The sequence below is a fragment of the Oryzias latipes genome, chromosome 12, assembly GCF_002234675.1.
Source record: "Oryzias latipes chromosome 12, ASM223467v1".
In the NCBI taxonomy this organism is placed as follows: Eukaryota; Metazoa; Chordata; class Actinopteri; order Beloniformes; family Adrianichthyidae; genus Oryzias; species Oryzias latipes.
In genome coordinates, this window is record NC_019870.2 from 19,722,298 (window position 1) to 19,737,328 (window position 15,031).

Here is a 15,031-nt window from a genome sequence, read left to right on the forward strand (position 1 = left end):
GCTGCTTACTAAAAATAACTGGTTCACAGGTCCGGCATTTTTGTCCAAATCACCCACAGCAAGCGACCAGCAACAAACATTTGAGCTTGTAGATCCGGACTCGGACGTTGACATCAGACCACAAGTAACAAGTTGCATAACAAGCTACAATGATGAGCCGCTCAATCCTGAAAGATTTGAAAGATTCTCTTCCTGGAAATCACTGCAAAGAGCAGTAGCAACTCTTATACATGTGGCACAGTCTTTCAAGTCAACAAACAAATGCCCCACTGGTTGTAGTGGGTGGCATCAGTGTAAAAGACCTCACACTGTTGATGAGCTAAATGAGGCAACCACGGTGATCCTACGCACTGTGCAGATGGCGTGTTTTCCTGAGGAACGTAAAGTTTTGTCAAAAGGAACTGAGGTAAACACGAAAAGTCCATTGGCAAGATTGAATCCTGCTATCTCTCCAGAAGGATTGTTGAGAATAGGGGGCAGGTTGAAGCAAGCAGATCTGAGTGAACAAGAAAAACATCCAGTTATTTTGCCAGGCAAACACCATGTGTCTACACTTCTCATAAGACACTATCACGAGCAGGTGGAGCACCAAGGGCGCACATTTACGGAAGGTGCAGTAAGAGCTGCCAGCCTCTGGTTGATTGGAGGCTAAAGAAGCATTAGCAGCATTCTGCATGGATGTGTCACTTGCCGAAAGCTCCGTGGGAGAAGACAGAGCCAAAAGATGTCAGACCTTCCACAAGAGCGACTGAACATTTCACCTCCCTTCACCTACACTGGTGTGGATGTCTTCGGCCCGTGGTTCGTCACTGCCAGACGCACAAGAGGTGGTGAAGCAAACAATAAGCGCTGGGCGGTTCTTTTCACTTGTCTGAGTACCCGTGCAGTCCACATAGAGGTTATAGAGTCCATGAACACGTCGTCCTTCATACACTCTCTGAGGAGATTTTTCGCAATTCGTGGGCCCTCCGAACAACTACACTCAGATTGTGGCACCAATTTCGTTGGGGCTTGCAAAGAGTTGCAGTTCTACAAAGTGTTGAAGGAGTCGGACGTCCAAAGATACACTAACAGTCAAGGGTGTTCGTGGAACTTCAACTCGCCTCACTCTTCCCACAAGGGTGGGGTTTGGGAACACATGATTGGAGTTGCAAGGCGGATTTTGGACTCAATGTTAATGCGCACCCCTTCTTCTAGTTTGACTCACGAAGTCCTGTGCACTCTCATGGGAGGAGTGACCTCAATCATCAACTCCAGACCGCTGGTCTCTGTTTCCTCTGACCCAGAAGTACCTGAGATACTCACCCCAGCCATGCTCCTCACCCGCAAGCAGTGTGTACCCCCTCCACCTGGGGTGTTCACTGAGAAGGACATGTACAAGCAACAGTGGCGTCAAGTGCAACGACTGGCAGACCAGTTCTGGTGTCGCTGGAAACGTGAATACCTGCACACATTGCAAGTTCGGAACAAGTGGCAGGAGTCCTGTCGCAACATTGAACAAGGTGACGTCGTCCTGTTAAAAGACAGCCAAACCTGTCGCAATGACTGGCCCATGGCACTCGTCACCAAAACCTTTCCTGGACGTGGTGGAAAAGTCCGCAAGATCGAAATTAAGACAACAAAGGATGGGTGCGTGAAGAAGTTTCTTCGGCCTGTCACAGAGATTGTTCTTCTTCTAACAACAAAGGACTGAATGCTAATTCGTAATGTTTTTAGTTTGTATGGCATCCTCACAGATACCAGGTAGGGAGTGTTCTGCCCTTTATTATGTTCTGAGTAATAATTTGAATAAGTTTTATTCCACACTTTTTATGGGCCTTTATTTTGAAGATGCTGTTAAGATAGGATGTTGTTACAACAATTCAGCCATCTTGCATTTTCTCTCAGCAAGCACACGGTCTCAAGTTCATCCTCTGACATCTGTTTTTGTGTTCAAGCTTTTGACATCATCGTCTGTAAGTTGCTTTATTTTGACCAGAAGTATAATAATAAGTCTTTAGTTTTGCAAAAACGTTAATAGAAGATATATATGTGTTAAACACTGGATGTTTGAATGATGGTGGATTAAGCGTCATGCAGTGACTACTCCATGTGCATTTAGGTGTATGTATGCTAATTTTATTCATATTTGACTGTTCTAAGAGCAGGTTTATTTTCTGTTTTACAGTTTTTTACTCTGTTTTGGAGACATTTTTTGGAGTATTAAATCTGGAGCTATAGACGCTACATCCTGACTCTGCTCATGTTTCCAAAAGGAGTTAGGCTTACTGCTGAATTGCGTTAGATACACGTAAAGAGAGCAGGACACTTCACATCTTTTTTCCCTTAAACTACATTCACATCACCCTCAGCAACGCAAGTTCGAGTGACCACTTTAAAAAAAAAGTCTTAATGTACATAAATGTTTTATATAATTGGAAATAAAGTCAGGCATGAAGGGTTTAAACTTGATTTGGAAGACTGGCTCCATTGGTTAGAAGGCTCAAGAATGCTCCAAAAATGTTCACACTACTTTAAACTATCTGAAAGTAGGTGCTTTTTTTGACATTTAGGAAGACAGGGCACATAAATTCTGCATTCAAACCTCTTGCGTTAATGGGTCGCAACACACATTTTTACTTCCATTGAGCACATTAAAAGTTAAACCAGTTGAACTTTGACCAATCAGGGACTCATATTCGGTACACTGTAAACCCGAACGTTCAGAGTAATTAAATATAATGAGTAGCTAATACTCAAAATTAAAAAAAAACTCTTCTAACTCAATCATATGAAGTTTGTTCAACACATCCCCTGTTTTGAGTATATGTAACTAATAGTTTTTAATTTAAAATAAAATATGTTTAAATTAAGTAAATTAAACCTAAAAACATAATTCAAGTGTAATATATAGATTTAAGTATTGCAAACTGTAAACCCGAACGTTCAAAGTAATTAAATATAATGAGTAGCTAATACTCAAAGTTGTCAAAAAAGCTCTTCTAACTCAATCATATAAAGTTTGTTTAACACATCCCCTGTTTTGAGTATATGTAACTAATAATTTTTAATTTAAAATAAAATATGTTTAAATTAAGTAAATTAAACTTAAAACATAATTAAAGTGTAATATGTAGATTTAAGTATTGCATCCTGGATTTCTTATCTCTCTTGTTTCAGGTGGATTAAACAATTCCTTGTCCCGCATGCTCTCAAATTTTTATTTTTATTTTTCTAAATATTGTAGCAACCTCCAGCCCCGCCTTCAGCCCCTAAGACTCATGGGAAGTGGGAAATCTTGGTATGAAAACCATGAGTGAGAGGGCTGGAAGCAGAAGTGAGATCCATGCTGTTTGGCTGTTTACATGTTCAAATAAATGGAAGAAGTAGGCAGATGCGAAGGCTCCTTTGTACAACAAAAGATATTGTTTAATAAAATAATTCTTGTAAGAGTAAAACTTACGTATTAAAATTACTATCATTAGTTTTATTTAGGCATCGCACAGAAAGGAGTGAGTCATTAATATTGTTAGGCAGGTGTTTACAACACTTTGCTGTACAATCTGAAAAGAGGTTTTGGGCTGTAGTTGGAAAGATTAACTTTTTTCCATTGTTCTATCTTAATTATTTGGTTTGGTGAAAATAAATCATTGTTTTGGGTTCATTCAACTTAAAAATGACACATAGTTGTCTGATGTAGTTATTTCACTTTCAATCAACTTAATTGAATTAAGTTGGTGTAACTTTTGTGTAAATGCACCATGATATCATAACGTAAGGCAGCGCAAGGAATTATGGGATACCATTCTCTTTGCCAAACTGGGCAGATTGGGGTTTAAGTGTGCGTTTTTGTCCATGGTTTTCGTTGTGTAGCTGTTTTACTCTGTTTGAACTAGTAAATTAAACTGTTATTTTTATTTCTTTCTGCACCATAAGTTAGAGTTTGGTAGACGATGATGACCAACCCCGTAGAGCAAAAAACATGGTATGTCCCATTATTAAAGGCAGAGTTCGCAACACCTGAGCTCCTGTCTTGAACTATGAGACATTGCTGGGTCATTCATGTCTTTGATGTGAATAGTTCAAGGTCCAGTAGTTGAAACTTTAGAAAAATGTGCCAATGTAAATTGTTGAAGCAAAATTTATAACATGTTTTTTTCAATTAGACCAACTTATCAATTTGAGTTAAATTGCCATAAAAAACTGAGTTGCATGAACTCAATTCAATTAGGTGTTACCATTACTCTATTTTTTTAGGCAATCATTTGCCTAAAGAAACTAAGTTTTGAAAAGCATGGTTTTGAGTTTACTGACTCAAACAAATTGATTATCCCTGTACAAGAAGGTAACTAATAAATATCGAGTTCTGTTAAGATAGAATTGTTGTTTTTCCCTATTTTTTTAAGTTATGCAAACTTATTCCTGTGGCTTTAAAACTCAAAACTGCGAGTCATTGTAACTGATGACAATTAAGTTGTCTTAATGTGTAAATGTAGGTTATATTTAATGCCAATATTTGACTTGCACAAATTGACACTTTTAATTTAACTGTTATGAAGAAATACAAGTAGCACACAATTAAATCTTTTATGTTATGGAAAACTCAGACTTTTTAGTTAATCAACTCAAAAAAATTGTGGCAAATGATTGCCTTAATTTTTTTAAGTTCTAGTAACTTGTTCGGGTTTACAGTGTAGTGACCTTCCTTTTAATTCAAAAAACAGCCAACTGCTTGTAAATTGATCACGGAGGAGAAATTATTACAGGTAATTGCAGTTGTGCCGGGCCTGGAATTGTATGACACCAAGTCTTTCATATATCAAAACAAAGCTGTGACAGAAAAAGCCTTGAGCATGATTTGTAAAATCTGCACCACTTTGCCATGTAAAGTTGAAGAGACTTGGTGCAAAATGTCAGACATGCACTAGTATCGGGTAGTCAGTGTAAACACAACATGCTAAGCACACACTCAAAGCATGTACTTGAACGCATTGATCATGGCTGGTGTGATCGTAACATTATTCATGAAATGCATCTAGTTATCTTTTCTTGCCCGGTTTCTTAATTCTTATGAAGTTTGCTGTGTTTAGCTTTCCAAATTTTATGTCAAGGACTCTACGTTGACTAACCTTTACTTTCTACTTGACCAAAAATTAAGTCTGTCTCTTTCTGTGTTTGTATTTCTCAATTCCTTACTCTCTTGGTTAACGCTTCAAGCATCAGACCTTACATCACGCTTCACTGATCTAGAATTATGCTTCACGGACTCCAGCGCAGGCTTCATGGCTCCCAGATTACGCTCCTCAGATCACGGACTTTGATTACAAGGACTCTCTTCTGTTGGACATCCGTGCATGATGCTACCTGTTTTCCACCTTTGGATTTAGGACTCTCACCACAAGATATTTCAAAATCCAAAACACTCACACTCTTTGAAACTATCTGGAAGTAATGCTTTTTTGTTATATGTATTCCAGTGGCATTTAGGAAGACAGGGCAAAACATTTTTTTTCTTAAATGTTTTACTATTTAATATGTATTTATTTTTAAAGCCAACCAAATTCTCTTATTCCTTCAAGTTCACTTTTTACTTTAATAATAATATTAATAATAATAATAATATTGGATTAGATTTATCTGTGCTTTTCCTGACGCTCAAAGCGCTTACATTGTGTCCATTATTCATTCACTCCTCATTCATACTCGGTGATGGTAAGCTATGGTTGTAGCCACAGCTGCCCTGGGGCAGACTGACAGAGGCGTGGCTGCCAGTTCGCACCTACGGCTCCTCTGACCATCACCGGGATCATTCATGCACATTCACACACCAGTGGAGCCACACTGGAGGCAAGGAGGGGGGAAGTGTCTTGCCCAAGGACACAACGACAGTTGGCTGGGGGGAGCGGGGATCGAACCACCGACCCTTTGATCATTGGACAACCTGCTCAACCGCCTGAGCCACTGCCGCCCCTTTGATATTAATTACACATTATGTACAGATGCAGGTTTTTAAAGTGTTAAAACATTTGAAAAGGAAAGGTAAAATTAATATCACATACAATTTTACAAGGACATTAAGTAATTTTGTTATCTTTAATATTTTTCTTTGTAAAAGTAAAATACCATTACCATTTTTACGAGAATAACTTATATCCGACTAACAGATACATTCAAACTTGGTATTGAGGGGAGTGACGATCAATTCCACAACTTCACCTTTTCACACCTAAGTGAGCTCATTCTCCAACAACAGCATCTGCCAGAATCGTTAAAAAACCATAACACAAAGAGTGGGAGGGAGAGTGCAAACAAGACCGAATGTCTACTAAGAAAAACACGGCAGCTGTGACCCAATATTGCTGCTTCGATACACTCCTCTGCCAAATGAAGTAGATTTAAACTAATCATTGGAGGGAGGTGACCTGAGGTTTAAATTTAGAAAAACTGTTTGGTAATGTGACTAAGCAGCAAATTTAAAAAGGAGGTCATCCACGGAGGCTCTTTTATGTAGTGAAGTTAAAACTAGATAATAGTGGAGAATGAGAAGGACAAGAAATCATCATAGATAAAACTTTTTTATCTTCAATAGGTTGAGCTAAAGCAGCTTAGGGACACGTTCAGCCTTGGTCTAGACAAAGCATTGGCATTTTATATTTATTTATTTACTCTTTAGTATCATGTAGATATTTTTCCTTTTGAAATGTAATTTTTTCCACAAAAATATGCTTTTTGTTTTTAAATAATTTTATCCTGAACACAGTTCAGTGATAGGTTGGTTTATCAGCAGAAAAGTGGGTTGATGACAGCAGGAAAGGACACAGAAACAATTTGAGTAAATGGTAGTTGGCACTTTACTATCTTCCTTGAAGGGAAGTGCTTTACAGTCACAGTCCCATTCACCACTTCACACACACATTCACTGCCTAACACTGGCACCAACCTATAACTACCAGGTGCAATGTGGGGTTGTGTCTTGCCCAAGGACACTTCGACACATGGGAAAGGCGGGAACCTAACCTGCAAACTTCCAAACAGAGGTTGTCCGTTCTACCTTTGCAGCATCGCTGGCCCATTGACTGTGTTGACCTTAATTGACATTACCCAATAAATCTACATTGACTCTATTCAATATTAAGATTCCTACAACTAAATACCATGCTAAAAATAGAAAAAAATCTTATCAAGGGACATTTTTACAAAATGTCATTGATGTCAAGAGAATTATGTTCACAGCATGTAAAGTTGTCAGTCACTACATTTAAGTAGATTTTATGTGTTTTTTAATTTTTTTCCATTTCAATGTCTGTTAAAAATTTGTACCTTAGTCCCCAGTAAATTTTCAAAAAGTTAAAATTCAGTTTCTTTTTTTTCCTTTAAGATGTAGAGATGTAGGGCTAATTAGAGAGGTTCCTTCAAGTTATAATTAGCTTTGAAAATTGACTACAGACCACTTCTTGTGGAGTTACTTTGCTGTTGTATGCCACTTTTCTAGATTTTCACCCCCTTACATGTCAAAAATAGGGATCAAAGAAGTACAAAGATGATACATTGATGACACAACACAAAATACAGGGCATGGGAATATTCACTCTAAGATCACATAGGTTTAGGGGTTTATCCATTCAACCCTTTAACACTAGAGCTTTAGTTCCAGTGATTACATCCTTTGAACTAATGTAACTGTTAATGTAACTGTTTATGCAAGTACCATAATTCTAGTAGATTCTTAGGCGGAGAAAGCGGAAACATCTTTCATTTTAATTCTTCCTGACACTTTTAAGTCCCACATGACAACTGAATTCTTCCTCCACCCATTTAAACCTGCTTGTACACAATTCTACATCCCTCTCATTTACAGCCAGAATCTCTCCTTTCCGGAGTAAGCCTCCACCTCTCTAGATGTTCCTGCATTTGCTCCCTGCACTCACTACAGATTAGTGTCATCTGAAAACATCATGGTCTACAGAGATTCCTGTCTAACCTTATCTGACAGTCTATCCATCAGTTCAGCAAACAAGAAGGAGCTCAAAGATGATCTTTGGTGCTTTCCCAACTCCACCTTGAACTCCTTTGTCACCCCTACAGCACATCGTCTTCCGGCTCACATACATGTCCTAAATAACTCCAACACTTCTTTGCCACTCCAGGCTAATTCAGCCAAACCACACATTCTTTCTCTATATCCTATCGTAGACTTTCTGCTGATCTTAGACAATGCAGCAACTTCTGACCACTGTTCTTCTCCATCAGCATCCTAAAAGCAAACAATGCATCTCCGTTTCTCTTTCTTGGCATTAAAACACAGGGTTGCTCATAAATGTTGACTTTTGACCTCAGCCTAGCCTGTATTAGTCTTTCCCTCATCTACATGTCAAAAAATGAAATCATTGTTAAAATTGTGGAGAAAAAAAATCCTCTATTTGAAAGCGCTGCAACAACTCTGGAAATTCATTTATTTTTTAGTACATAGAACCAAAATCTAAATTAACCTCACTGAATTAATTTGTGAAAATTGTTTTAGTTCTCCAAAAAGGTGATACGATTTATGCTGGGTAAGAAATTCAATCTAACACTAGTTTGAGCTATACCATACCTACATAGTCAGTTGCACTTGCATTGTTCTTAATTGTTGTGACAAGACTTTAAGGAGGCTCAACCTCTAGTTGCCTTGATGTGAAGTTTGCTTCCGCCATCTAAAAACTCCAGCATTCGTACATACCTTTAGGATGAGATGGATAATCAGTTTTTGTAGATGTCTCTTTCCTTAATCCGACATTTCATTTGACATTTTGCAATAGATTTATCTCACTTTCCGCAAGGACACCCACATGGCTACTACTAAACAAAAGCAGTCCAACAAGCACTTGTAAGATTTGATAGTCAGTCACAGCCACAACAATGCTCAATGATGTAATCAAGTAGAAATGAAGTCTGGTTGTATGGGCAAAAAATGAAATAATTACCTGGAGTTTCCTGGTGCAATCAATTCGTTTTCAATGTTCTATTAGTCACAGTTTGATGTTTTTGCTGCAGCCCCTGGCAACCAGGGCAAAGGTCCGCCCGGACGGAGTAACACAGATCCCGGCTGTATACGAAAAGCAACTTTTGATCTGTCAATTTTTTCTGTCAGTCTGCCAGCACTGACAGCATGGAGCAAAGTCAAACACTTGACTATCAACAACAGGTTTAGAAAAGGCTTGGCTGCTGACAACGTAAGATCAGCAGAAAATTTGCTTCCAGATGAGGCAACTTCGAGAGTGACAGACTGTAAACATGTATGATGGAGTTATTCTGAGACTGTTCAATTCCGACACTGAAGAAGAGGAGTTTAATGGTTTTACTGAGCAGGAGGGAGCGAACAGCAATCGTTGCGGCTTATGGAGAAGTGTGATCTACATATGTGCAATCATCTTTTTTTCTAATGAAATTTTGTGGGTGCGGCTTACGTTTAGGTGCGTTATATAGTCCAGAAATGATGGTACTAGGGTTTTGTCATTGTAGATCAATGCTGGTGCCAGTATTTGCGCGTGACATTCCACAAAACGGATAAAGCATTTCTACAGACAGACAATTTTTATATAGATATGAAACATTTTTACAGTCACACAGATCTTTTATTACAAATACAAACTCTTTTTATGGATGGACAAAACTTTTGCAACAAATCTAACTTCATATAATTTTGCCTTTAAGATGAAGATAGAGTACTGTAAATGTAAAGCCAGAAAATGAGCCCCAAATCTATCTTATCATATGAGAACTGCTTGTTCTCAGTGTGTTCATCAGACAATTTCTTCCTTCTGGTTTAGGGCAGCTCAAGATTCTGTAAGCCAGTGTGGACACACAAGAAAGGTGGGCTCAAAGTCTTCTTAAAGACTTTTGTAGTTAGTGTTCCGTCCCTTCTTATAGCAACTCTTCTCTTAGTGGCAATGGAGGCCACCACAAAGTGCATGCAAACACCATGCAAACACCAAGTATGATCCCCAAGGATGCCATGACCACCTCTTTGAGCGCAACAGGTGCACGCTATCATCAGTCTTTATCAGAACCAAACATGTATATACTGTCTCGTGTAGTGTTTGACAAAAAAGCTTCAAAGCACCTTGGCTGTCAGGATGATCTGCACAGAAAAACAGGTTTAATTTTTAGTTGTTTTAACACTACTACACCAGAGTAAATGATTTTCTCATTACCATTAATCACAAAAACAGTGCTTCAAATCACAAAAGGCTTGGAAATGCACATAACCACAAGCTTTATCAGCCAAAATAGACTCATAAACATGACTAATGGTTTTAATAAGAGCAAAGAGATAATTATTTCAAAATTACAGCCACTTTTCATTTTTTATGGGATTTTGCACTAATCCTTGAATATTTTTCATGCTAGAAATAAATAACAGTTTATTATCACTCGGGCACATGTCAACATTAGAATTAAAAAAATGCGCTTTTGCTATTAGCTTTTTATAGATGCATTGCAGAAATCTGACCTTCTTTACTGATGATATCAAGACTTGAGGAAACTTTTTCTTTGGTTAGCATACAGTTTCAGTTTCATAACCACACTATTTAAGCATCCTTTATCAAATGTGCGAACTATGGATACTAATTGTAACCAAATATTAAATTAATTTTAGGCAAAAAATTAATAATTGTGTACTTGACAAAATTACATTTCCTCTCATTCTGCCCTCCCTCCTTTAAAAATGAGAACAAAAAAATGAGGGCAGAGTCTACAGGGTGAAATGACATGCCCCTAAAGACATAATTTATGAAGGGTTTGAGGAACAAGTTGAAATGTAAACCAAAATGTAAATGTACCAATTTGTCGTAAATTGTGTAATTCGCCATTCAAATAAAGCTGCAACTATAAGGCTGTGTCCGAATTCCCTCACTACTCCCTAACTCCTAATAGACTATAGTGCGGGGCTATTGTGTGCCCAGGACCTTAATGTAATTTCGGTGTCAACCATATGCTGAAGTAAAGACTATTTAAAAATCCACTCTGTTTTGATAATGAAAACTTGTATGATTTGTATTAAGTAAATGTATTTACTTTTTTTTTCAAATAACAAATTCATACACAATGTATTGTGTTATATTTGCCAATCAGGTAAGCATCAGTGGACACTGGTTTTTAGCATAGGCTTCTGGGGAAATCCAGGGCTCTGAATGTTGCAATGACAGATTTGGACACCCCTACAAAATGGTGAATGCCCTAGTGAGAATGAGGTAACCCAGACACAATCCAATTCTAGTATAAAAAAACAAAACCTTTCAAAGCAGTTTGTTCAAGATTTTCTGACCAAAGCCAAACATTTATCTGATAAAATGCTGTAGAAATGCCACATTTTATATACCTGTCTTATATCACAATGTGAAGGTCGTCTTTAGGAGCTTTATTCATGAGTTCATGAAAAACGTATGAACTAATGAAACTCCAGTTCACACGTGGATGTGACGTGTGTTCTAGAATAAATACCTCCTAAAGTCTGATTCATCAGCTTCTGAAAATGAATGTTTGGTATAACAACCTTTTCTACACTCATCAATGACATTGGGAACATTGCCTCTTTGGTGTGACATCAGCTGTCTGTGAATCTCATTAAAGCATCCCTTTAGCTCACATTTTTTACAGTTATAAATGTGAACAGTGCAAAATTAATCACGAGTGAATGAAAATGAACAAACTATGTATTTATTTATAAATACCCCCCCCCCCCCAAAAAAAAAGAAAACAACTTTTTTTTATAATAAGCTCTAAAGTTTAATTTACTTTTAAGACAATTTATCAAACGATGTGTGCAGACACAATTATGGTGTGACATGTGCCTCCTGCTAAGTGAGTTCAAAACGGTAATAATTCAGGTCACCCAGGATTGGTTGTTTGCAGCAGGAAGCCTTATTATCATAAAGTGCTTAAATGCTAAATGTGTTGCTGTGAGAGAGATTTAACAAGCTGATGAGGAAGCCCAGACATGGCCTGACCTAAGCATTACAATCCATTGAAAATAGATTAGCTTGGTGTATGTATGTGCATGTATGTGGGCGTGTGTGTGGGGGTGTTTGTGAATGTTAAAAAGCTGCGCTTCTGAAGAAGAGCAACAGGAATCTGCTTTCAGTCAGGCACTGTGCTCATGCATGCCAATGACAGGAAAACTGATTTCACTGTTTTAATTAATAGAGGCGGAGCTTAACCCTTGTGCTATCCTATGGGGTCAAGATGACCATTGACGTGTTCTCCCTACCATGATAAAGGTGGATAAAGGTGGAGAGGATTTCATGTAATCCATGGACACCAGTGAAGATCACAAATCATTGAAGAAAAAGGGTTCAGCGGACTGTCTTGTGGGGTCTAGATGGCCCAACTCCCAATGTTAAAGTGCTTAGGATAGCAAAAGGTTTACATGTCAGGGTGCAACTTGTGATCATTTTTATTAAATTGAATTCATTTTATAAGTTGATTAAGAGGATGAGGAAATCACTTTATGTTTTATTAAACAGGACAAAAAAAGTGCGACGGAAACTTAATCACCAAATTCACACACTGGAAAAGAATAATGGCGTTTATACAAAATTAATTATGCATTCCAAAATGCACAGATAAAATCTGCAATAGCACATTCATATGCATTTGCTTTATATATATATATATATATATATATATATATATATATATATACATACACAAATATATATATATATATATACAAATATATATATATATGCTTAGCCATACTTCTGTCTACTTACTCTGTCCACAATGTCAACACTCTACCTCATTGTTACCTCTTGCACATCTGACATATTTGCACACAATTTTGCACACAGGTTTCGGTCATTCTTTATTGCATTTTGTATTTGCACACTTGTATATACTGATTATTTAGTGTTGTACGTCGTTCCTTGCTGTTCTTGCACTGAAATGGTGATGCATCAATTTCATTGTACAACGGACAATGACAATAAAGCAAATCTAATCTAATCTAAGATTATCTAATGTAATCTAATCTAATTGGTTTAATGAGCCCTTTAAAGATGCTGAATTAAAAATGCAGGTTTTCTTTGCCATCTTATCAAATTTAAAGTTTAATGAATTATACAATGTTTCATAGTACACACATAATACAAGTCACTCCAGGATATTTTGATTTTAAACCACCAATTAAAAAATCCAAATAACTTTAGCAATAAAACATGAAAAATTAAGTCAAGTTAGGATTTTTAAAAAATAAATCTGTCACTTTGCCTGTCAGACTCCTCCCCCCCTCCAGCTCTGCTTGCTCCTCCTGATTTCCACCAGCTGACTTCACTCAACTCATCTCTTCTGCTGCTCAAAAGGAGACCCAAAGCCACAATTCAACGCCAGTTCGTTGCCCCTTATGGTGACTAACCCTCGTCCTAAGTTATGCTCTGTTGCTCTTGCCTTTACTCCGTTCTCGTTCTAATCTTATGTTCTTTGTCTCAGGATTACCTACCTCTCACGAGTGACGTCAGCGTGGACCTTCCATTCAACTGCTCAAGAAACCTGAAAACCTCACGGCTCCCGCTAACCGCATCAAGCCCTCCAGCCACGTTCAAGTCCGGACCCCTTCCAGCTTCAACCATCTTCACCTCAGGAGAAATAATAAATCCTTTCTCGCCTAAACACTCACCTGTCTTCCTTCTGGGTTACAGCATCTGGGTTCCTCCCCCCTTGAGTGTCATGACAAAATCTAAATTAAATATTCATAAACTGTTTAAAAACTGTCGCTTATATTTTTACAACAGGACCAGGCACATCATTATGAGCACTCACAGGGGTTGTGAGCAGTGCTAGTTTTTCATTATCATATCTTTCTAAATGGCAGCTGTTTGTGAATCAGATGTCAAATAGCAAACTGAACATTTTATCCTTAACCCCTCAATGCTGGAGCCTGGATAGGCTCCTGTAAGCCTGTGACCGCGAAAAGGATATGGCGGGAAAAGAAAATTGATGGATGAACGGAACAGCTGTAGTTCTATCTGCTGAAGCTGGTATTGTTGTCTGAACAGAGTTTTTTGTAGACGATGTTGATGGAAAAGGTCATCTGGCCAGTGTTAATGCCGTTGATTAACTTTCAAGCTATGCACATACCAGGATGTGGCACATGTTTAAAAAGGTGCAATGAGCACATTCTTGATGTTCACACTGAACGTGGGAGTAAATTTCCTTTTCTCTTTCTTTTTCTACCGTTTACTAGTGCATGTCTACTACCTAGTTAGAAGAGGTTTGGTGAGAAATGCAAATCTTGTTAATCTTGCTCCAGACTTTTCCTTTCACAGCTCTATATAAGACTTGGTGCCATACAAATCCGGACGGGAACAATCCACGATTATTAATTTCTCCTCCATGATCAATTTTCAAACAATTGGCACTTCCGTGAATTAAAATTGACGCCATCCATGCGTTATTACCAAATCAGAGTCCCTGATTGGTCAAAGTTTAACTGGTTTAATTTTCAATGCCCAGTTAATGGCTGCGTGTTTAAGACCTGAAAATAGTCTTAAAAATGTGTGTAGCTATGCGTGAACGCTAGAGTTTTGAACGTGGATGTCCAAAATAGACTTTTAATTAGAAGGTGGCAGCTTGAATGCACATTGCCAAAGGGCAGTGAACGTAGCTTTACAAGTGTCAACAATGGCCACATAAGAAACAGAGAGTGGAGCAATTGAAAAGGGTAACCTCGTTTCTTGGACATAAATGGCCCATCTCACCTAATAAACATGTGTGTGATATTTTGGGCATGCCAGCCTCTTTCAGTTGACATTGTCCCCATTTTATTTATGTGGACATTATTCACTGATGGTTGTGGCCTCTTTCAGCACAATACCTCCTCTCTCCATAGAAAAAAAAAATTATACTTTATTTGTCCCACAATGGGGAAATTATTCTCTGCATTTTGACCCATCCCCTGGGGGCAGCGGTGAGCTGCAGACTAGCCGCGCTCCAGGGACAACAGCTGGCTGGGGAGAGAGCAGGGATCGATCTGTCGACCCTTCGGTTGTTGGACGACCTGCTCTACAGCCTG

General features: G+C 38.2%; 1 protein-coding gene across 1 annotated transcript; it reads left to right on the forward strand.

Moving 5' to 3' along the window:
- Positions 1–380: 380 nt before the first annotated feature.
- On the forward strand, positions 381–1,840 carry LOC111948336. The gene has a single exon (XM_023960864.1). The coding sequence runs from the start codon at positions 725–727 to the stop codon at positions 1,691–1,693; it is 969 nt and encodes a 322-aa protein (XP_023816632.1). The 5' UTR covers positions 381–724; the 3' UTR covers positions 1,694–1,840.
- Positions 1,841–15,031: the final 13,191 nt, after the last annotated feature.